At 42.8% G+C, this 24,592-nt stretch overlaps 1 protein-coding gene across 4 annotated transcripts; it reads left to right on the top strand.

The window, feature by feature from the left end:
• Positions 1-1,354: 1,354 nt before the first annotated feature.
• Positions 1,355-16,716, top strand: NDUFAF6 (NADH:ubiquinone oxidoreductase complex assembly factor 6). 4 transcript variants are annotated; one of them, XM_072328928.1, is made up of 9 exons: positions 1,355-1,641; positions 2,852-2,951; positions 3,852-3,974; positions 8,669-8,725; positions 9,901-10,003; positions 11,416-11,549; positions 12,945-13,046; positions 16,005-16,061; positions 16,567-16,716. In XM_072328928.1, exons 1-9 carry the CDS (start codon positions 1,469-1,471, stop codon positions 16,693-16,695), a joined length of 978 nt encoding a protein of 325 aa, XP_072185029.1. In that variant the 5' UTR covers positions 1,355-1,468; the 3' UTR covers positions 16,696-16,716. The 4 variants fall into 4 exon arrangements, with proteins under 4 accessions (XP_072185029.1, XP_072185030.1, XP_072185032.1 ...); XM_072328931.1 differs by having other exon boundaries at positions 1,502-1,641; positions 2,852-2,955; XM_072328929.1 differs by lacking the exon at positions 16,005-16,061 and having other exon boundaries at positions 16,567-16,696.
• The last annotated feature ends 7,876 nt before the right edge of the window (positions 16,717-24,592 follow it).

Raw genomic sequence — 24,592 nt, 5'->3', positions numbered from 1 at the left:
GAGCAGGGATTCAAAACAAGGTCCAGAGCTTCGAGACAAAGAGAACTTTAGAGACAAGGGAAAGAACAGAGGGAAAGGGAAGAATAAAGACTCGGCATAAACCCACAAGAGCCACTGATCAATAAAATAAATAAGGTTCGGGTGAGATTCCCAGGCTTCCTTTCCTCCTCTCCCATGTTGTCTTTCCATTATACAAAATAAAGGCTTGCTCTCATTTCCAAACAGAAGTCCTGCGACTTAAATGTCGCTGCCCACTCAGAACTTGCCCATATGCACTGCGTGGCTTCAGTCCAGTTAGTTCTGCTTGCAAACACACATATTACTGGCCGTGGTCAGGGAGATCCTCCTCACTTTCCAGTCTGTAGCTCTATGCCCATGTTAAATTCCCCTGCTGAAGTTCTCACAGCGAACTGATTCACACCACCAGACTAGCAGAGGACTAACTCAGCAAAACAAAGAGAACAGTGAAACTGGAAGCAGGGTGGCAGGGCCAAGGAAAGAAAGCTCAGCTGCTGCTGCTGCTTCTACTAGTAACCATAGGCCTAAAATGGCTGCTCTGTGAGCTAGCACTGCAGACAGGCTGTGTCCAGCAGTGTCCCAGCTTGCAACTGAAGGCTTCTAAGTCATCCTCCGTGATGGATGCAGTCCGGAGCAGGACACACGAGAGGGCTGGAGCACCTCTTCTATGAAGAGAGGTTGAGGGAGCTGGGCTTGTTCAGCCTGGAGAAGGCACAGGGGAGACTTCAGTGTGGCCTTCCATCACATAAAGGCAGCTTACAAGCAGAGGGGAGAGACTTTTCACATGGTCTGATAGTAACAGGAAAAGGGGGGGATGATTTTAAACTAAATAAGAATTGTACTAGTTGTCAGGGGAAATGTTTCACTGTGATGGTGGTGAGGCCCTGGCACAGGCTGCACAGAGAAGCTGTGGGTGCCCCATCCCTGGATGTGTTCAAGGCCAGGCAAGATGGGGCTGTGGGACATGATCCAGCAGGCCTGCCCACAGCTGGTGGTTAGAACTTGGTGGCTTTCCAGATCCCTTCCAAGCCAAGCCATCCTATGAGGATGCTAGGATGGCAGCTAGCTCTTGTAGCACTGGGTCTCCCCTGAAGCCTCACCCCATGTGTGGTACCAGCGTGGCATCGCCTGGCAGTGTCCTGTCAGAGTTTGGGACTGCTGCTTCAGGACATTGTGAGCCCTCCAGGCTCAGCGGGCGCTGTGTGAGGCCCCACGCCGGGCTTCCAAGGAGCAGCGGCGCTCAGCTCAACCCGCCGCGGCAGCCAACAGCGGAGGCCATTTGCAGGACAACAAAAGGCCACGCGGCGCTCCAACACCTGGGCCGCCATCGCGCATTCTGGGGCGCCACCTACCGGCCCCTCGGACCGTGTGAGGAAGGAAGGGGCCGCCCCGTGGGCTCGGCCTGGCTGACGGCAGGGGCGGAGCGGCGCAGCGCAGCGCTGTGGGCAGCATGGCGGCCGCCACGGCTGCGGGCGGGCTGCGGCCTGCATCGTCCTCCCGACTGCTGAGGGCTATGTGGGCCCGCGGCGGGCTGCCGTGGCCGCGGGGCGGGAGGGCAGCGGCGGCGGGCTGGAGCCGGCCGGAACCCGGCGGAGAAGCGCAGTACTGCGCAGAGCTGCTGCGGTGAGCGCTGCGAGGGGAGGCCGGGCCGCGTCCAGCCCGCCTCGGGGGTGGGCAGAGCCGCTGCGCACTGGCGGGAGGGCGGCCCGGCCCGCTCGGGGATGGGGCTGCGGGAGGCGGGTCGGTCCCAGACACGGCAGATAAGATGGATGTGACCCTTTCGTTTTTTATTTTTCAAGTTTTAACAGGAAAAGCTCTACTTAAAAAAACTCGCAAGCATTCAGAGTAGTGAAATGAAGTGTGCTTGTGCTTTTGACGTCATTTGAAGCTGCTGTTGACAGTAGCTCATGTGCTGCATGGAAATCATACCAGCTGGGGGGAACGAAAAGGCTGAGGTGGTCGAACAGAAGAAATAAATCGCTTCAGGCAGTGCAGGCAGCTCTATTTATTACAATAAAAGCTGTCCTTTCGGTGCTTGCGAACTTCACAGCTGTGCCCGGGTTGGACAATGCTGGGTGTTTTTACGGCCTGTTCAGAAACAATTCCTAGGTGTTGAGCTGTTAATGCTTTGCAGAAATCCTCTTAAACTGAGGAAGGTTTGATGCGTTTGTTCTTAATTAGGAATGTGGCTGAAAACCTGCTTTAATCCAGAAATGCCTTTTTTGTTGTTGATATTTGTGGCTTTGCGTCAGGCTGTAACACAGGTTCCACACGTGTTATGAGAACTCGAAGTATTTGCTTGTTATCAGCTGTTGTGTTGTGATCATTCTCCCTGTGCTCTCATTGTTCCTCATTTAATGGCACACCCAAGCGGCCAAACAAAAGTATATCACTTTAGATTGGCAACGAGCGTCAGAGTTCTTATACTTCCCGTATAGTTGTCAATAAACAATAATATTCAATGGTTAATCCATTGCTCTTCTGTCGAGCTCCAATGCACAATCTTTCAACAAAATATAGTTTCGTATTTAGAAGTCTGGAAGTCAGTCAGTCTGGATTCTGTTTGCTGTTCTTCCACAAGCTTGTTCCGTGCCGTTAGCCAAATACCTTGGGATCTGGATTTGAGCAGTGCATTGAGAGTTCAGATTGCACCCCCCCCCTCTTGGAGCTTGCCTTATTTCAAACTAAGCTTAAAAGGTGCTGCTTTTGCAACAAGTTGGACTTTTGAACTGTAAGTTGCTGCTACTGCTGTAGGAGCCCTGCACTAAGCAATAGCATGCCTGATTTACTTGCAGCTATAAATAATATATGCATTCTTTTTGTCATTTTATAGAAAGCGTGACTATGAAGGGTTTCTGTGTTCCCTGCTGTTGCCTGCCGAATCTCGAACCTCTGCTTTTGCCTTGAGAGCCTTCAATGTGGAACTGGCTCAGGCAGGTATTACAATATATTTGTGAGCTCTGAAAACGTGTAATTTAGAGTTTCAGAAGTGTTATTTAACAAGTAGCTGGCATTTTGCTGAGATTAACTTTTCGTGCTATAAAAGGCAATGAAAAAAGAAGTCGGTACAAACCTCTAATTTCCAGTGGCCCTTGGAAAATTGCCTCCCCCACTTTGTTTTGTTCACATGTATAGATTTAGGGACTCTCCTTTATGTTGTGTAGTTTCAAAATGATGTGATAACGAACAGGCTGTGGTCTGTGGTACTGCTTTGTGACTGCATCTGTGCTGGCTTCACATGCACAGAGTGAGTTAGAAAAGTGTAACTAACCCCTGTCTGTGGGACGCCCGTCACATACTTGGATGAAGGAGTCACTTGCTGGCAGAAGTTAAGTAAAGGAAATGCTACAAAGAGAGAAGTTTGTAATTAGAGATTTGTGGTATGGGAGTGGCTGCAGTCTCTCACCTTTGCTGGATGGCCAGAAACTGCCATTGAAACCACAAAAGTTGGTGGCACTTGCCAGAAGGGAGCAGAGCAATCCAACAGATGTGCTTACTCAGCAAACCCCATGATAAGTCTCTGTGGGCTGTGCTTCTGGCAGCCTGTAGTGCTTCTCTCCTTCACTGCTGTTACCACTGCTTCTTATCCTGAGAAGAATGGTAAGGTGGGAGTTGTCCTGGACTTAAACTCTGTGAGTGCCAAAGGCACACCGTGCTGAAGGTTTTATCTTTAATTTATTCTCTGTAGTGGTTGTAAGTTTCATTAGGAGTAAACAAATTGAGAGCTGAGCCCTTTTCCTAGTGAGTTAGTCTGTGTCCCTGTCTTTTCAGTAGAGGCAGACCAAAGTGCCTTAAGGAGACTGTGAATTTCACTCCAGGTGTATCCTTTCCAGATTAAAGACTCCATAACTCAGAAGACTACAGGTCTGATGCGAATGCAGTTCTGGAGGAAAGCTGTGGAAGATATATACTGCGATAACCCACCACATCAGCCAGTTGCTGTAGCACTGTGGAGAGTAAGATATATCTTTGTTATCCCGAAATTCACTTGATAAAAATACTGCTGTGAGAAATAATGTTTTGTATGTGCTGTGTTGCATTGTTAACTGTGATAACTGTGTTATTTTATATAAAACACTTAATGTAAAGGGCACGTATGTCTGTATGGTACCTTCCCACCTACAATCACAGAATAGAATCAAAGAAGGATATTTAGATGAGACCTAATTGAAATCATAGTATCACAGAGTGGCTTGGGTTGGGTGGGATCCAGTTCCAGCCCCGCTGTTTATGTGCAGGGACATCTCCCACTGGACCAGGTTGCTTAAACCTGGCCTTGAACACTTCCAGCAATGAGATACCCACAGTTTTTGTGAGCAACCTTTTCCAGTGCCTCACCACTCTCATAGTAGAGAATTTCTTCCTAATATCTAATCTAAATTTGCTCTCTTTTAGTTTTGTCGTTACATTTCTCTGATAAAAAGTCTCCTTTCTCATAAGGCCTCCTTTAGGTACTGCAAGGCCACTGTAATATCACTCTGGAGCTTTCACTTCTGAAGGAGTGAAGAAGCCCAGCTGACTTAGCCTTTGTTGGTAGGAGAGGTGCTCCAGCCCTTAGAGAATCCTCATAGGCTCCTCTGAGCCCCCTCCAACAGCTCCACATCTGCCTTATGCTGGTGACCCCAGGCCTGGATGCTGTTCTGCAGGTGGGGTCTAATGAAGAGAGAGTAGAGCAGGACAGTAACCTCCCTCACCCTGCTGGCCATGCTGTTTTTAAGGCAGTGCAGGATACAGTTGGCTTTCAGTGTTACAAGTGCACGCTGTTGGCTCATACTGAGCTTTTCATCAACTAAAACTCACAAGTCCTCTGCAGTGCTGCTCTCAATCAGTTTCCTGCCCAGCCAGTATTGTGTTTGGGATTGTCTCAGTCCATTTGCTTGGCCTCTCACTTGGCCCTTCTGAACTCCGTGAGGTTAGAATAGGTCCGTCTGTCATCCTGGGTTGTCACTTCCCTCCAGTATGTTGACCTCACCACACAGTGTGGTGCTGTTGGCAACTTATTGAGTATGCACGCAATCCCACTGTCAAATGTATAAATCAGCTTTCCTAAGTGAGTGCTGGTCCTGCCTGAAGAACAAGTTCTACAAAGAAACAGGAGATTAGGCACAGGGGTTAATCTAGCAAATTGTGTATGAGGAAAAGCCCAAGACCTTCATACCTAATCACTGGATAACAGGGAGAATCTTCATATGGGCTCTCTCCTTGCTAAAGGGTGGTTTGGTGACTTCTATTTATGTAAGATATTCAGTGCAGATCCTTCTGTGTCTGCTGAGTAACAGGAAATGTACTTGTGAACTTAAAAGTTTATTTTTACCAAGACATCTGTATTGAATTCTAGCAGGCGGCAGAACATTACTCACAAAGTGCACCCACATACCTGCTCCTCTTTGGGTTGTGGCTGAAGAAAAGAATTTCTGTACAAATTTGTTATTTCTAAGTAGGAGCTGCCATTGAGAAGTTCGTCAGATGACTGAAGGCATTATGAATTGATCTCCCCTTGATCGTGATTTGGAATAATTTAATTGGTATGGGCTTCTGGTTGTCATCTAGAGCATGTTCCCATTCAGAGCTGGTTGAACTGCAGAGCTAGATCAGATTTTCAGTGACGTTGAGTTGAATTTCTTTAGGGATAGCAACTCTGTGTAGTACTGGCTGGTCATCTTAGTGCCATGGACCACATCAAGTCATAGAAGCCTTACAGCAGGTGCTTTTATGCAAGGTCCTGTCAGATCAAAACTTGTGTTTAAGCGGGAGATCTCTGGGCTCCTGGAGAAAAGAAGCTGCAGTTTGTCCAGGTCTCCATAGCTGAATACAGATAATGTAGATCCCATAGGTAGTTAGTTGTATGGACCAGCTGAAAAGCAGGCAGACAAAGCTGGACTCTTCTTCCAAGTACTCATTTGCTTTGTTTGCATTAAAAATCCCCGATTCCCACTGTAATGCTGGGTTGGAACAGTGCGGTTCCTGTGGGACTGGAGTGTTTTAACTTTAGTTCTCTATTGCACCTCTGAGACCACAAAAATGAGTTCTTTCCAAATCTTCTTTGATTGTTGACAGTGCTGAAACTGTGGCCTGTCCCTGGTTGTTCTTCCTTCAAGTCTGAAATAAAGCATAAGTGAGCGTTTGTTCCTGTCTGTCAGCACGTGGGTTAAAGTTGGATTTAAACAAGATACTGTTCATTTAAGTAAGAGAAAACACAGGTGAAGCCAAGAAGTAATATAAAGGAAGAACACCTGTTGTTTAGTCACTTTTAGGAAGAGCAGAGCTATTCACGGGTATCTTTAGCTCCTACAAAGTGTGTGCCATAGCCACAACAAAGTGTCCACGCAGTTAGTGTGAAGACTGGCAAATGTAGCAGGCCTTTTTGCTGAATTATGGGAATTAAAATATTGCCCCAGTTCCATCCTTAACACAAACAGTAGAACGTAATATTGATGGTTCTGTGCGTCAGTCTGTCCGTGCCTTTGAATTTCTTCCTTCTTTCTGTTTCAGTGTATGGCAAACCGCCCGGAAACACGATTGTTTTCTCCCCAAATGCTTGTCTCCTTTCCAAGGAGGAACTTGCTTTTGTGAAGTTTATTTTTGTTTCTGAAAATATCCTCACTTTTAATTGTCTGAGCAGATTAGGTACAAGTCGGTTTGGGATACGATTGTATGTATTCTTTCCATTACTTCTAATTTCAGGCTGCTTATGTGTATATCAGCGCGGGGCAGGAATGTTTGTTAGCTAAAGATTAACTTTCAGCAAACATAGTTCAGATGTAAATTGCAGCCCTTTCCAACAGCTATGACTGCTGGTCATGCTCCGTTCTCACACAGTAAGCTGTTTTTGAAGTAGAAGAAAGAATTGGCCTATCTGTATAATAAGATTTGACGTCTCTGAAGGAAGACTGATAGAAGACAATCCAAACAGAATATGCTCTGAAATAAGGTGTCAGGAAAAGGTCTGAAAGTATTTCTGGGAGTTCTGATACCTCTGACTGCTGCAAAGCATTGTAATGAACTGCAGAACAACCTGTCCTGGTGACCTCTGCACTCAAGATATGATTTAATTTCTGTATTTCAGCAAATACCCCAAAAATGACTTACTTGAAGAGAGCAACTTTGCAAATCTTTGTCAATATCATTGCAGTTCCGAGAAAGTAAGGTTTAGAAATAGACACCTGGACTCTTAAGTATTGCGGAGCTGTTAACAGAATGGCATGGCTTGAACACGGTATATTCACAGCTGAACATGAGCCGACAGTGTGCCTGGGTGGCCAAGAAGGCCAATGGCATCCTGGCTTGTATCAAGAATGGTGTGGTGAGCAGGACTAAGGAAGTCATCCTGCCCCTGTACTCAGCATTGGTGAGGCCTCACCTCGAGTACTGTGTTCAGTTTTGGGCAGCTCAGCACAAGAAAGACATGGAGGTACTGGAGCAGGTCCAGAGAAGGGCAACGGGGCTCGTGAAGGGCTTGGAGAATCAGCCCTACGAGGAGAGGCTAAGGAAGCTGGGGCTGTTTAGTCTGGGGAAAAGGAGGCTGAGGGGAGACCTTATTGCCCTCTTCCAGTTCCTGAAAGATTCTTACAGTGAGAGTGGGGCAGGTCTCTTCTCACTAGTGACATGTGACAGGACGAGAGGAAATGGCCTCAAGTTGTGCCAGGGCAAGTTTAGGTTGGATATTAGAAAGAACTTCTTTACAGAAAGGGTGGTTAGGTACTGGAATGGGCTCCCCAGGGAGGTGGTTGATTCGCCATCCCTGGATGTGTTTAAGAGCCGTTTGGATGTGGTACTCAGGGATATGATTTAGCAGAGGTTTTTTTTTTTAGAGATGGGGTACTGGTTAGGCTGCGGTTGGACTTGATGATCTTCAAGGTCTTTTCCAACCTGGGTAATTCTATGATTCTATGATTCTATTTTGAGTATACTCTGTATCAGTTGAGTTTGTATGTGGATGCTTCTGATTCTGCAGAAGGAATGCTAAGTTATTATGTTAAACTTTGCAAAAGGTTTTGTGCATTCCAGAATACTCAAATTTGGATCCTGAGAATTGTGTGTGCTAGTAAAGTATGTAAATAATCTGTAAACAAATGTCTAGAAGTGTACAGAAGTAGATAGAGAACTGTAAGGGTGAAGATTCTGAGAAGTCTGCTCCATTAGTTTTGTTTGTAAATATTTATCTGTGTGATTATAGCCTTGCTGACTGCACGGTCTGCAAAACTCATGTGGGTTGGAGGGGTGTGTGGGTGTGTGTGAATGGATGCAAGTAAGTAGGAGGGCTGAAGAGAAGTTGAAGAGTTGTAAGCAAGTCAAGGACAAGTTAGGAGCCAAAGTACAGATGTGTGAATATGAAATGCATTAAGAACAACAAACCCCAAGCATCCCCAAACTGTAATATACAATACGTTACATATTTTGTTATAAAAATGTTTTTAGTTCATTGAGATCCAAGGTTTCTTTTTTTTGGTGTATGTTAACTCGAAGCAAATGCCAGTTAGACTATTTTCATATATGAAGATTGTCCTCTTTTCACTAACTTACCACTTTGATTCAATTTTGATTCAGTGAATACAGTCCTTGTAAAAAAGTACTATCAAAAATAGCTTTCAATTGTCATAATGCAACATTGCCATCATTTTTTATACATTAACATCAATATATTTTTCAGGCAGTTAAGAGGCATGGCTTGTCTAAAATGTGGTTCATGAAGATCATTGATGAAAGAGTAAGTATTTACCATTCCCAGTCTCATTCTCTTTCCAGTGGTATTAGACTTTTTCCCCAGAATTTCATGTGTTTGAGTGTAAAACCAAAGGTTGAGTAACTCATCTTTTTCAGACAGTGGTATTTCTCCTGAGAAGAACACTTTGTATTTCCTTTAATTCTCCCTTGATGTTCTTACAGTTTCTGCTCTTGCCAGATACGTAATAGAATCCCTTTAGAATTTAAAGCAGAGCTTGTGAGTCTGTATCTTTTTTATTCTCTGCTCCGATACCGTATCTGTGCTCACATTTTTATACTGCAGACTTTAGTTTCTGATTTAAAGTAGTTGCCTTTAGTGGTAGTCCACTGTGAGTTACACTTGGCCTTTCTGTTTGTGACTGAGGGATGTCGTGTCTGGTGAGATTAAACAGTAAGGTCTCTATGTTCAACCATTAAAAATGCTGGAGATCTACATTTTAATAGAAATGGAAATGAAGATGTGCAAGAAGTAAACCTCATACATGTCTCTTCTTATGCCATGCCATTCCTGCTCTTGGCATCTCTGTATTCTTTTTCATCTCTTATATTGCCATGTGAATTTTGCCCCTAAATAACCGTATCTTGTAATGAGTCACAGATATGAAACCTCAGAATTGGAATAACCTGTCTGAGCTTTTCTGCCATACTTTGCTGTTTTTCTCCCTTGCTCCCAGCGCTCGAGCTGTAAAATAACACGAATCTAATACCCACTGTTTAGGAGGAGAAAAGGAGAGAAAGAATGTCACAGGTGTCACTGGTATCTCATGAAGTTACACTGTGAGCGAATTGATAGCCAGTTACTTTCAGTGTCGTTGCTATGAAAGACTTGAGAGTTTGAAATACCAAAACTGGTAGATTTTAGCCACAAAAGCCACTAGGACAGGAAGAATGATGTCAGAAATTCTGTTCTGGGGAGTGTTTGCATGTGACTTTGAAGGAGGTTGTAATTGCTCCAGTCACCAGACTTGGTTGCAGTTATATCTACTTACTTGTGGTAGAGTTGCTATGGGCATCAGTGCCTGTTTCTATCTGAGTATATGCTATATCTCTTAATTTTACCTTTTTGTTTCAATAGTGGGTTAGGCTAATCTGAACAAATAGCTGGCACAAACAGCTGTTATACTTACCTTTTACTGAAGTTGTGTGTTCAAATTACAGGAGAAGAATTTGGATGACCGAGCATACCGTAACATCCAGGAGCTTGAAACGTATGCCGAGAACACTCAGAGTGCTCTCTTATACCTCACGTTGGAAATGCTGGGTAGGTGCTTTCCCACTTTTAGGTTTTATTGATAACTCATTAATACTGGCATGATATTTAAAAAGGCTGGGCTTTATTTTTTAGTAGTGTAATATTTAGCATGAATATTGTAGTCACAGTGTCAGAGTCGTAAGGGGGAAAAAAAGAGTAGCAGAAAGAGCACATTCTTCTCATAAGGAAATGAAGAACCCACATCTTAACATCTGGTGCTTGCTTTCTCAATAGGGATTTGGTGAAATCTTGCAAATGTCTGAGCTTTTGATTGTAGAAATGTAGGACTATGGAAAATAGGAATGTCTTCCATGCTGAGGAATGTCTTTAATACTGAAGGATTCTTGGCTCGCTTCTGATGCAAGTCAGATGATCCTGTTCTTGTAATCCGTAGTGGGAACTCCAGATTTTCTGTGGCTTCCTATCATGTTTAACTTCTCTTAAATATGCCACTTTAAATATGTAAGCAAGAATCTCCTTCACTACACATAAAGCAATTATCCCGTGTTTTCTTCCAAAAATGATGAAATCAATTGAACATAGGCTAGCTGCTTCCTATCAGCGGTCTTTTCTATGCTACACAGACCTAGTCTTGTTTGCTAAATCGTGTGCAACCATTGCCAAAGTAACTCCACGTAGTCTGCATGTATACACTATTTCCAAAGGGTTGATGGCTAGGCAAGGCTCAGGCAATGAATCTGCTATACCCAGTATCGTTTCCAGGTGTCAGGTAGGCTCGCTGCTCCTGTGTCCCCATTTCTATCTTTGTGGAATGTCTCTTCCATTAGAACTCTTGTGTGAATTTTAATTTTCCTTAAAATTTTCCTTTTATCCTGGTTCAGCCGTGTTATAAGCTAACGTTATATGGTCTTGCCATGAAGAAGGATGATGCTGGTTTGGCCCAGTCACCATCCTCTTGTCTCAGTTAGTAGCTAGGCAAGATCCAAAGTTAGCTGTGTTGGTTTACCATGCTGCTGTCTCATTACTCCTGGCAGCACAGGTGGCAGACATATGGGTACAGTGCGGGGAAGCATATGGCCATTCTTCTTGGCTTCAGGGCATTGCTGAATCAGCTGCAGCTAATGGGTGAAACCACACTGTAAGCATTAATGCTAGTCAGGAATCTCACACTTGAATGATTTCTCTGGCAGGGAAAACAGTTCTTGGAATGTTGCTATCCTGAAAGAAGATATGCCAGTGTAAATGGCTGTGTGTAGCAATGGATAGTATCTGAGCAGGAATCAATGCCTTCCCTACTGCTTTGCGCCTCTGAGGTGAGGTCTTAAGGCAGGTTATGAGCATAAGCAGTTCTGTAAGGCGTCAGTACACTTGTTAGCATTCTTTAATTGTGACTGTAATACGTGTTGGAGAAGACTCCTCAAAAGGCCTGACAGTATCACATGCTATTTCTGCCATTTCAGGTGTGAGGGACGTCCATGCTGACCATGCTGCCAGTCACATTGGGAAAGCACAGGGCATCATTACCTGTTTGAGAGCTACTCCGTATCACTGTACAAGGCGGAAGGTCTTTCTGCCCATGGACATTTGTATGCTGGTAAGAGAAACAAGCTACCTGGAATTGAGCAATATGGTTTCTAGCTGCATCTCTCAACACCAGATAGGAGTTTGTAATAAAGATTAGCACAGAAACAGCACACTTTTTATTTCCATTTCTTTGTGCAGTGGTTTCTGCTGCAGCCCAGTGGTTTTATAGATAACAGGTGAGAGGAATGATGTCTCACACAACTGAGAGCTGTAATCATGCCTTCCATACATTGCTGTATGAGATGGCATATAGTCCTCCAGTTTGAACTGTTCACCTAGTTTACACTGAAACTCAGTAGCTCTTGCAATTGGGGTAAACTGGAATTAAAGCTTATATATTTTTCATTCGTGTTCTCTGGCTAAAGCTGTAGCCATGGCAGCTGTTACTCCTTCATCTCCAGTCTGTATTCTTACATGTTAATGCTGTTCTTTTTATGCTTGAGCAAAATCCATGTCATCATGGTGACGCTTAAGGCACTTGTAGTCTATATAATTTCAGTACAGTTGAAAGTTCTGATTTGAAGTTTAGTCACTTAACTAGTCTGCTAAAGGCATAGATGCTAATGTAGGTCACATTTATGGGACTGCAGGAAGAAGCTGCACCTTGCTTTCAGCCCTTCTGGAACTGGATGGTATGTAAGACCTTCCAAGGTTTTTAGGTTTTCAGCTGTAGGCTGGAAATTCACAGTCATCCCTGCTGTGGAAGGTGTTGTACAGTGCAACTGCGTAGTTAAAATCAGGGGACAGGCTAACAGCTTGTGTCCCTTCTGTGCAAGCATTTCAGCTGCAGGCAAGTATTGCAGAGTTGTACTTGAATCTGTACCTCCGTGAGGCTCACTTGCCTACTTTAATACAGTTTTCACATCTGAATGTTGGGAAGAACAGGACACTGGTGCAGTTCTGAATGTACTGTATCCTATCTTCCTGGTTACTGCAGTCAGAGAATGCATGTTTTGATGTTTTTATTTGTTCTGCAAACCTAGCATTGCCAATCCCAAGGTAAACATGGCTTCTGTGTTTACTGTTGCTGGCTTTGTTGTGCTTTCTATTGTTTTGGTTTATGTTTAAGTTGATACAACTTCCCAAAACTTTAAAGCCTAACACGGTTGTGTCTGCCCACAGCGTCTTTAGGGAACAAGTCCATGCAGAGAGAATCAGTTTCAGATGTTCTTTTTATTCTCTTCAATTGTTTTCCAAGTAACTGACAAAATAAAAAGGAGGAGTTGGGTTGGGGGGGAACACAGCAGCAGAACACACCTGGAACACACCTGGGCTTCTTTAGTCTTGGGTCAGCAGTTTGGTTGCTGGGACAGGCTTTTAAATTTTCCTATCTATTGTGAAGCCAAAATAGAGATGTGGTATTTGTTGAGGTTTTTTACTTCTTGCTTCTCCTTCCTGTGTCTAGCATGGAGTTTCACAAGAGGATTTCATAAGATGCAAGCAAGAGAAAAATGTGAGAGACGTAATTTATGACGTTGCCAGCCAGGCCCATATTCACCTCGAACATGTGAGATTCCTTTCCCCTTTTCTTTCCTTTGATAAACATAGTCGATGCTGTCCTTTGCAAAGCACTGTGAAGCGTTGTTAGATGTCTTATAGCTGCATGCTTTATTTCAGGTATTTTAACCTAAATTACTTTGTGAGAAGTCAGAAGCCTTTAAGCATTTCACAGCTACTTCTGTATGGGTATTATATTTGTCTGTTGGTACAGGAGGCAGTTTTCTCACAGCCAGGTGCAGTTGCAGCATATAAGTACTGCCTTAAAAGCCTTATTATTGGGAGAGAAACTTTGAGCAGACTATTCTAAGTGCAAGAATAAGCCAGAATGGTATCAGCACCATAGGAAGGACTTGCACATATGGTACCTCACAGCACAGCGGGAGAGCAGGGTTATTTTGGCTCTAACTGCTGGATAATGTTTGGGAGGGGGGAATTCATTCCTCAACATGACCAGACGTGCTCAGAGCTGTGCTGGGAAATGTGTTTTCTGTTTATTTCTTTTTGGGCTCCCAGCCAAGTGCATTAGGAAGGGCACTTCTTGCTTGGAGCACTAGATAATGAATTCTGAAGACCTGCATAGTCTTTTAATAAATGCTCTTATTTTAGCTACACTCAGAACCTAATGCAAGAAGCAAAAGAATGCTTCATCAGCAGTGTGCTGTTAGTTTCCCTTTAGCTGGAAAATAAAGCTTGCAGGAAGCACTGTAAAGAGTTTTCTTACGTCAGCAGCACTTGTACATTGTGTGCTTTGAGTATTGCATCCAGGACAGGTAGTCTGAAAAGATACTGCTTCAAGGCAAGGAAATGTTGGAATTTGTTGTTGCTGTTGTTGCACAAAAACTTTGGGAAAGAAGCAAAGAGGGGTTTCATCTCTTCAGAGCCCCTCAAATAATGTGACTGTGTGACTGTTCTCACTGTGATGGTGCCCTGGCTCCCATCCCTCCATGCCAAACAGCTTCTGAAGCGAGCAGTCAGAACCCTACTCCTTTTCCTCCCTGCTCCATTCCTAGAGCCCTGCCCACGTTATGCAGTGGGAGGGCTGTGTGGAAAATACGCTGTGGAATTGGAGACTATGCAGAAAACAAGAGAAGGAAGCCACGTTAGCATTTTACACTAGCATTTTATTCAGTTCTGTGTTGATCTTGACATCCTCCCTTGCTTTTTTAGTGATCTTAATTAAAAAAAAAATAAAATCTCTTAATACACATTGCCAAACTCCAGCATCATCAGTGAACAATAATGGGCAGTCGAGACTTTGTGAAGTGTTCCAACCACTTGAAATTGGCATTAAGAGGCAGTAGAGTATTAGCCTCCTTGATAATCGGAGAGTATAAGATACTTTGTGAGATAAAGATACTTTTTCCCCTAATGGATGATACCTCAAGACTTCTGGTAAATGTAGTGGCTTAGTGCCTTTAAACTCATCAGTTTTCCTGTATGAAATTGCCATTTTGTTTCTCTTTAGGGTGTTGTCAACCACTCGCCCTCTGACTCGCTTGGAGTTGCAGGGTGTGCTGAAGCTTAAAACTGCAGAGGTTTTAGCAGTCACCAAATTTACATGAGCCACACGTGCTTTGGAGGATAAGGGTAGCAGTTATTATGCCTGTTTCACAGTCAGAAGGAACAATCTGAAAATGCTAAATAAATCTTAGGGATATTATGTGAAGTAAAATGGTACTTAATTAATTGTGAGAGGAGTTTCTGAAGCGTGGTCAGCTCTTTTTGATGCTGTGGTCGCTGACCAGCAGGGGGCAAAATAAGACAATGAAGATTGGGGTTTTCTATAGCAGTGTTGTGTTTTGTCAGGATAAAAGCATATGATGCAGGTGCTATGTCAGTCCATACGCAGCCCTTTGAGATGTGTTAGCAGTCTGTACTCGTTCCCCATCTTTGTCTTCAGAACTATCTCCTGCCTTTCCCCAGGAGGTCTCCTCTTGGCCCTCTGCCTTTATCTCAATTATGGTGCATCAGCTTGCCAGGGAGGATGAGGTGCTTTCTAAATGGCAGTCATGCTGACCCATTCTGAGTTAAGGCAGTCAAACAAGATTTTCCTTTGCTCTCGCAAATACCAATAGTAAGTTAGATCAGAGAAGGCAATTTTCCTTTTATATGTATGTGTGTTAAGTTTATCTTACAGTTTTAAAGTAATTTACCCTCTGAAAAGATTCACTATTTTCCCCTCCTAAAGTTTTAGCCCTATTTTCTGGGGGGATCCATGGAAAACTGATCCAGACTCATAAATACTCATCAGTATCTGTGAGAAGTATTTTTGTTTGTTTTAGCTTGTAAGAAGAGGTGAAACAAGAAGGGATTCTGTGCTTATAATTAAGCCCTACAGGAGGATTTGCTGTAGCTGAGTTGTACGTGCATTGAAACTGTAGGGTTGATTCAGCCGTGATTTCGTTTACAGTGTTTACACATAGACACTGAGGGCCTGAGGCACTGAGATACTTGCAGAGTCCCATGAATATAAATGGAACGTAATTGAACTTCTGGAAGTGATGGTAAGACTGGCCCCAAAAGATCCACTCAGAGAAATACATTTCTGGTCCACTGATTCTGTCTCTTGGGATGCAGAGAATTATTTGATACGGTGTCATATTTTAATAAATATGATCCCATGTTTATTAGAACAGATGCAACTTGGAACTTGACAGGAACGAGGGATGCTAATTTACATTGGTTTTATTATTATGCAAACTGTGAGGTTGTCAGAAGGTCAAAGAATTCTAGAAGGGATCTCCCAAAGTAACACACTTCTTGCATAATTACTTTTGTGTACAGTGAGGGATGGTGCTGGCATACCCATAATGGAAAGTAATAGTTTCAGTATGTCAGAGAATAGCACATTCTGGTGGCTCTAAGCATTATCATAGTACTTTATGTTTAGTCTGAAATGTTAAACTGTTCTGATAAGCCCTTTCTTTTCTTTGCTTCCTTCCCATCTTATCCCGTTTACTTTCAGGCTAGGTCTTTCAGTAAGAAAGTTCCTGCGAAGGCATATCCTGCTTTTTATTATACGGTGGGTGTGATATCATGCAGTGTTGAAATGCTGCTTTTGTGCTAATATGTTTGTGAAAAGCAGAGGAACAAATAAAGCTTAAATTAATTAATTACAGTTGTTAACTAATACTTTATATGTCCATAGGAAAGCGTAGTACCTGAAACTTACTAAAGACTTCATTTACTGTTGTGGAACCTCATAGCTTGAGCAAAACTTTTACTCTTTCTTTAACTATAGAATATCTCCAATGGTGTCTGTACTCTAAGATAACCTTTCTGATGCAAGAGGCCAAAATCTTGTCTATTTTGAATCACTTTCTGGTTGGTGTAGTGAAAGATAATGCTTCTCAAAAGTTGTCTTTTGTGTTTTCTTTGCATGCGATGGTTACACTCCACTTGCTAAAACGGACATACTGCCAAGCCTTTTTAGAGGTCCTAATCTGGTTGCATGTATCACTTTAGATTTCATGCCCGGTTATCCGCGTACACCATATGGACTAAGCCTTTTTTCTTTTCTTTTCTAGGTTGCTTTAGATGATTATTTATATAACATACGGAAAGTGGACTTCAATATATTTCATCCAAGCTTACAAAAGAGGAATACACTATTACCGTTGTATTTATATATTAGAACTTGGAAGAAAACATATTAAAATTTTCTTATTATGAATCTCAGATTGCTGCTTTTATTTTTTCTCTTTAATGACTTGATAGAATTGTTAAGTGTCTGACTTCACACTTCTGCAAACTGTACAAACTGCTGTTCGTGGTAATAGCGGATGTGCGTGAATTGTAGCTGTCAGCTTGCTGGCAGTAGTGAAGTTTGTTCTTGGAATGCTAGGCTGATATCTCTGCTTCACATGTCTGCCAAGTCATCTGTCCTTGTCTGAGATTAATTTCCTTGACTCTTTTCTTGTAATAACAGCAGTATGTTAGAATTCTTCTTGGACAGATTCTCTACTAATGGATACTTTAAGGGTTTATACCTTTGTGACAAAAAAACCCCTGAAACCAACCCCCCAAAAAACCTTTGTGCTACTGTTCAGACACAGTAAAGCCATTTCAGCAAATACGTTGCGTATCAGTTAAGCAATTCAATCTAGGGCAGATCATGGAGTCCAACCTAACCATAGTACCCTAACTAACAACCCTCTGCTAAGTCATATCCCTGAGCACTGCATCCAAACACATCCAGGGATGGTGACTCAACCCCCTCCCTGGGGAGCCTATGCCAGTGCTTAACAACCTTCCTGTGAAGGGTTTTTGCTGATACCCAACCTGAAGTGACTTGAAGTGACTCTGGGTAGTAGGAGCTTAGCTTTACAACCGATGAAGAGAACTCTTACATGGTTTTCCTCCTTCCTCTCCCCGTTATCGGCCACAGCTGTCACTGGGCCTGGGTGCCCCATTATTCACATCCACTGTGTCTCTCAGGACACCCTCCTATGTGGCTTCTCTGAATTCTTTAGTACTCTTAAGAGATATCTTCTTAAACGTGCTGGGTCATTTTAGTTCTCTCTCTCTGCAAATGTACTGCTCTGTGTTTTTGTTAGGGAATTACAAGGAGCTTTGTACTCGGCATCTCTTAAGATCAAGCTTAAAGTGCAAAATACTTGCTTGACTTGTTTTTTTTAGTGAAATAATACTTCCTAACATCCAGCTTGATTCGGTTGCACAAATCCAGTTGTCTCCTCTGCCATCATCCTCATTCTATTAAATAGCTTTTATCCTAGGGATTTTTTTTCATCAGAATTAATCTCCCCAGATGCTTGGTTGTATAACAGCATCCTGTATTTTGGTTTACGATGCTACACAGCACATTTCTGAGAACAAGATTGGTGGCTTTTTTAACCGCAGAATGTGCAGGCGTGGTGGAAGCCTCGGGAACCCAACATTAAATCATCCAGTGGTTTCGTTATATAGGTTTGAAGTTGGTCTGTGATATAGACCTTAGTTAATTCTCTAGTTTCCTATGCCTGAGTAAAACATTTCTCTTTGAATTTGTTCAGTTCGTTGTCCTCTGGATATTTTCTGAACGTATAATTGTAATTGGCTCTGTCCTCTGAAGTCAGCTGCTGTATCTTAGCGCTGGTGTTCTTGAATCGGGCAAAGGGGTCTGGTGAAATAATACTCTCTTCCATTGCAGGCACTACGGCTCTTCCTGCCAAATTAAGAGCAAAGGCTTAGGCTCTGTTGCTGCTACCAGGCCAGCTGCACATTCACTCTGTTTACGTCCTGGAAAAAGCATTACAAATGTCTCTTTCTGCAGTTGGTCCTCATTTTGTTCCCAGCATGCTGAGTCAGGACAATAGAGGCAGCCCTGTCTTCCCTTTCAAAACGAATCACTCTCCTGTAAAGTTAACTTCTGGCAGGAACTAAGTACAGTAACTCAACGTCTATGGAGGAGGAGGAAAAGAAGGAAAGAAAGCATGCAGTATAACAAAGTACACTGAGTGGCTTGGAAGCAAGATATCACTGTAGCAACAAGGCCGGTGCTTTGCTTTGGTGCTGAAGTGGAACAAATCTTCACAATGCACTTAGAAAGGAAGCAGTGGAAGGACTGACTTGTTCTAATGTGGAAAAGAAATTGTGTGATGCAGCGAATGGTAAGCACAGTGAAAGGAGCTTACCGGTGAATTAGTAAACAAGGTATGGAGTAATGGAATTCAGGTTATGATTTCAGTTGCAAGAGAGTTGTGAGTGACCTCAGGAAGTAAAATAGCTCGAAATGCAAGTGACAGGAGGCTGCCTGAATAAGCAGCCAATGTCTCATTTGTGTCCTATAAAGAGCAGTTTTCTTTCCTGGATGGTCGTGCCAAATTTGGCCCTTGGAAACTGGGCTGTGAGTGGGAGTGTTGAACACCTGTCAAACAAGGTAGCTGCAGTACGTGTACTTTCACTAGCACTCTCCTGTTGTATTTCTTCCTATCAATTGGTGCCACGGGAGGAATCCTGCTCATCGGTTCTAATAATTCTGTAATTCTGCACCCTACAAAAACATCCTCTTACTTCTGTTTTTTTTGTTGGATCTGACAAAATATCTTCTCACAGTGCTCATTATCTACCAGTCCTTCATATCAGAAGAAAATTAGCGCATTGCTAGCTGCTAATTACAGGTCTGAAAACAATTTCCATGCCTAATTGAATCACGTTTAATTAATTTAGCTCTTGTAAAATAGCAGTCCAGCTGCTGGTACACTCCTCAGGAGCCTTACGTGATGCCTTGCACATCTATTTCATCGTTAAGGTCTTGTTTTCTTTCGGTTAAACACTGAATTGTGTTTTCATCTTTCTTCTCAGAGGAGCTCACTGGGATGTTCCAGAGTGTCTTTCCACTTAGATTTGCAGGTTTAAGATTGTAAAACATGATCGTACTGTTCTTGTAACAGATTGCATCTTATCTGCAGTATGTAAGAGCTATGCAGTCAAAAGTGTTGAACAAACAGAAATTGACATCAGGTATCACTTGACCGGTGATCTTGCAGTTGAGTTTGTTTCTGGATTAACCATTCCATCAACCAAATGGAAGATTTAAAGGAAGAATCCCCAAATCTCCATCCCATTTGGGATTTACATCCACCAGGATGTACCCATTTCTCCCAGACCTTCACAACTTCGCATGTGAATATTTGCATCTTATTTTGTTCCTCTCTGGTGCCACACACCCTCGCATTTATCTCGGTGTTGTTCAAAGGAAGATGAAGAGAGGAGCCATTTAGATGATTTTGAGCAATCTGTCAAAACAGTGAGGGTTTTGTTTTCGTGTTGTTCTCGTGCCAGGTTAAGACCTGAACTGCAAAAGTCTACTTAAAAAAGGATGTAGTGTTATGCTGAATGTTCTCAGAATGTGCATTCCATTTTCTGATGGCAGTTGTGTGCTCCTAAAATGTACACCTGTCCTTCTTTCCCAAGCATGTCCACCTCTATCAGCTGTTGTGAATCTTGCTCTAAGTGCAGGTTCTTTAATAATGTGGCTGACTGCCAGCTGTGAAATTTTTAATTGTGCAATAATAAGCGCTTGAGATCTTTCTTTTGCAACTTGGCAGCGGAAGGCAACTTGTAAATGGGAGCTGCTCGTGTGTAATGTGCTATAAGGTCTAGGAGCAGCTGTCTGTGTACTGCAGGCTGAGCTAAGGATGATTTTGCCCTGTACGTCCTATGCTGAGCACAGTTCTTTCCTATTCAGGCTGTTCAAACCTTACATTTTCTTTACTTTTGCTCTAATTGAGTTGTCCTTGTATTAAATTAGCATCACAGTACTCTGGGGAATCGAAGCCAAAACGTTGGGGCCAGGGCGGGGGGATTGTTTGGACTTCGTGCAGTTCATAGTTTAAGAAACAAAACAAAACAACCCCCTCCAAAGTGTTAAAAATTCAGAGCACGTGTTTATTTTTACCAGGGTATATTTATATACTGTTTCTTGACTTATTACTGCATGTAATCAGTTAAGGATGAAGCGTGAAAAGCTTAGATTTTGTGATTTCACACCTTCTTTAGTTACCCCAGGCGGAGCAAAACACTGGGGTTTAGGGCATCCATGGCTATTTAGATTGCCATGCTTAAATAAGCATAAAATTAAATGAGGGGGAGGCAAAAACAGTTGAGCTGTCACTGTCAGGCTTCTCCAGCGTCACAAGAGATTCCCAGATTCAGTCAGCCTCCTCGGTTATTTTCACTCTGGCTTCAAGGAAGCAAACACCCAAAAGCCTCTCCAGGGGAGCTGAGCTCACATGGCAGTGTGTAAGGGGTTTAATAATGGGTGCCATTTTCAGAAATGAAGATGGAATGAAATGAAAGAGATCTGAACTGTGTAGCTGTGAAAGTTGCGTGAGGTCTGCCTGCATGCAAATAATACAGCTTTCTGTGTTGTGCAGGTGAAGGACATGAGTAACTAATGCACGGCAGAGCAGGAATTCACCCGGTACATCTAAAACCACAATGCAAATAACTGCTGCTCAGCAGCTGCTGCTAATCCTTGCAGACCCCTGTCTGTAAAGGTGCCTGGAGCTGCGTCTCTGTGTGGGCTCAGAGCTGTCCCAGTGTCAGTAGTACACTGTTTATCTCATTAGCACATCATGCAGGATCTGGATATACAGCTAAATACTACTGAGGACATAAGAGCATGGGCTCTCACAGTGTACAGCCATGGCTACAGTCCTTCAGGGGCATCCCAGCAGCTAAAACCCCCACTGGCTTCCCTCCTAGCTTGAAGCCCTTTCAAGCCCTCGCTATGCCAGAGGATGCCATACCTGCCAGGAGACAGCTAGTATGAAGCTGTTGGCAATGTAAATAGGCATCTTTATGACAGCTTTTTGTACTGGTGTTACTCCACAGTGCAGCACAGGATTTGCAGCTCATTTGGAAAGGGAGATGACTGTACAGGACTTGTGGTTGGATTCACCACTTCCGAGAGGAGAGCACAAAGCTCTGGTGTCCTCTTCTGAGACTGAGAATTGGGTGTTTATGTGCTTCTGAGATCTGGATCTCAGTCTGCTGGAAAGCGTTATTGCAGATGGTTGTTGGAGGGATAGAGGTCTGAAACTCCTTTCCTGCCAACCCACAGTCAGACCCAGCTATCATTGCTCAAAACCCCCAAAGATTCAGATACAGCAAATACATCTGTTTGTTGCCTCCTAATGTCAGGAGATGTAAAAGCACCCTACAGGCCAGCCGCGCTTTTAAAATTGAGTTATTGCCCGTTTCTGTCCAAACAAAACACAAAGAAGCGTTCGTCCTCTGAAACCATAGCCCCGAACAGAGCACTTGAAGGATGGAATTCCAGATTTCAGCATATGGTTTATTCAGAAACAAACACATGGGACCAGATTCCTTCAGTGTTTTGCAGAACGCTTTGCGGTGCCAGACTCCTGACAAATACATATGATTTGTATATTTACAAATTGTGTCGTTTAAGCTTTTAGTAAGATAATATCCATCAAACTGCAAGAACACTCTCTTTTTAAGGGACTTGGAAAGCCAGAAAGTACCGAACTCAGGACCCAGTTAAGCTTTCTGCTTAAGAAATCTATCTTATCAGATTAATTTCTTAGAAGAGGTGAAGAATCATCTTCTGATTTCAACAGAGCAAGTTTAGAATCAATCATTACTGGTTAGCTAATGAAAGTGGACACCGGGAATAATGTGAGTATTGGAAGGGTCAGCATGAGACACGCTGATCCTTAGGAAACAAAGAGTTATTTCTGGTTCAGCTCCTGAGCCCTTCCTTCTCAGGTTGTTGGCTAGCAGTTTGGCTGAGTGAACTGAGGAAAAGGAATGCTGTTTGGAAGGGATGGGATGAACGCAAAATGAATGAAAGGTTGTTCTGTGTTTATGTTATTTGCTATTGCAAACATTATTTTTAGGGAAGGGCCTTGCTTGTTATGGCTACTTCTCTGCCAAATTCTTCCGTACCTTCCACATGAGGGCGTTCTCTTGGTTACGATGAACTCTTCAGCGTACGAAAATGCAGCACAGATGATGGGTTTTCCCTTCACTGATAGTTAGTTGTCCTCAGGTTCTAAAGAGGTTTTGAATATACAGATGGTTAGCAATGGTGAGAAACCATTCATTCAAAAACAGTGATCCCTTCCTGTTAACAGCGCCAGAGAGACAATCCATCAGAAAATGAGCATGGCTTCAGCCTTCATGTTATTGGTTAAGATGCGGCGCCAAATGGTGTTTGCTGTGCCTCATCTGCATGGTAAGTACAGCAGGGGCAGAAGGAAAAATCATATATTGGAGAATATCTTGATCTCAGCTGAGAAATAACAGACCAGTTTGCGATCTTTGGCTTTTAGGGTAGGTTAAGGTGTTGAACTTGTAATGTTTATAAATGGCAGTAGCTCAGCCAAAAGCCTGAGACAAAAATAACGGATACCTTCTGAACTACAGACCATGACGAGGGGCTGAATTTATGGAACATGATCAAGCAATTTTAACTGAGGGAAGCTGGGAATCAGTCTGAGGTACTGAATTTGAATCATGAAGGTTAGTTTCTGTTGTACACATGAAGATACTGGCTCTCAAAATAATGCTTTGGCACAAAGTCTAAGCAACTGTAGCTTATGTAACTCTCAAAGCTTCAGATAAAAACATTGAAGATTTCTACTGTAGAGAAATCCGTGTAATTAATATGACCTGGCAGTAATTATTTTCACATTAACTGAAATTACAGATGGTCCAGCTTTACTGGTCTTTTTATCATAGGAAAGAGACAAATGTTGTGTCTTTTCACAGGAAGAAAAAAAAACCCCACACATTCATGTAGATGTTTTTATTTGAAAGATGAGATGTGTAAGACCAATCGTATCTGACTACATCAGACTGATTGTCTTTTAAATGCTTCTTCTCATTAATGTTACATGAAAAATAATAACCATTGTGTATCGATTTTGTGTTAAATGCAGCTCCATGAAAATGGTGTGAGGATCCTTAATTATCACTCAGGTATTTCCTGTGGTTATTTTATGATGAACTTGTTTTTCTTCAATGGCAAGAGTATAATTCTAATCCCACCTTGAAGCTAGAATGCCTGCTGACCTGAATCCCCAGAGGATCAAGGTGTTCAGCAATGATTAACGCAGGTTTCCGTGCTTCATCCCTGGCTCTGGCCAACCCATTAATTGGCTGTAGTGAGCTTGCCATGAAGTACTGATCAAAGGTTAGCAAGCAGAGTGGCAATTTTCAGAATATAAACACTGCTGGCTCCTATAGAATGAACAAGTAGATGGGAGCAAAATTATAGTAGCATATGTTTCCTAGATAATACGTATTTTATTTTGAATTGACTCCTTTGATCATCAAATAATGAACTTTAAAAGAATTATTACATTTGCCTGTTGTTCTGAAGGTGAAAAAAAGGAATTGGATGAATTAGATAAATATGTGGGTGGGGGAGCCCAAACACATTATGGAGTCTCCTTCTCTAGAGATATTCAGAACCAGCCTGGATGCCTCTCTGTGTGACGTGCTATAGGGAACCTGCTTTAGCAGGAGGTTGGACTAGATGAGCTCCAGAGGTCCCTTCCCACCCCTGTGGTCCTGTGTGGAATGTTATCAGTTGATGCCTCTTAGAGGAGTGTATTAACTGCAGCCTCTGTAACACTGAGGCCCACACCTCAAATAATAAAGAAAATAGGAAAGAATAATAATAAAAAAGACTCCTTAGAAGCTCAGTTCACGAGATTAGTAGGAAACTGCTCTATTTTTACATGGTTTTCCTCAGTCTCCATTAGCAATCACTGCTGGGGACAGGGTGTGAAGTTAATGGGTGCCAAACAAGACTCCTTACGCTCCTAAGATCCAAGAATGGGCAGATCTGGTTGGGGCATTATGGGACTCTTAACAAATTGTTATTTTCCCTTCTGTTTTGTTGACTTTATCAGAATGAATGAGGTGAGGAAGCGATAGCAGTGAAAACTCCCAGGTTTTACAACAAATTCAGTTGAAATTGGGAAATTGTTGCTACCACAGGAAAGCCCCACTGCTTAACTGGCTCTTTTTTTTCCCCCTTAGAAAATGGGGAAAAATTATCACCCTGCCTGGTTACCC

This window comes from Excalfactoria chinensis, chromosome 2 (assembly GCF_039878825.1).
Source record: "Excalfactoria chinensis isolate bCotChi1 chromosome 2, bCotChi1.hap2, whole genome shotgun sequence".
Classification (NCBI taxonomy): domain Eukaryota; kingdom Metazoa; phylum Chordata; class Aves; order Galliformes; family Phasianidae; genus Excalfactoria; species Excalfactoria chinensis.
The sequence above is the reverse complement of the archived record's forward strand: the minus strand, read 5'-3'. Positions and strand labels throughout refer to the sequence as shown.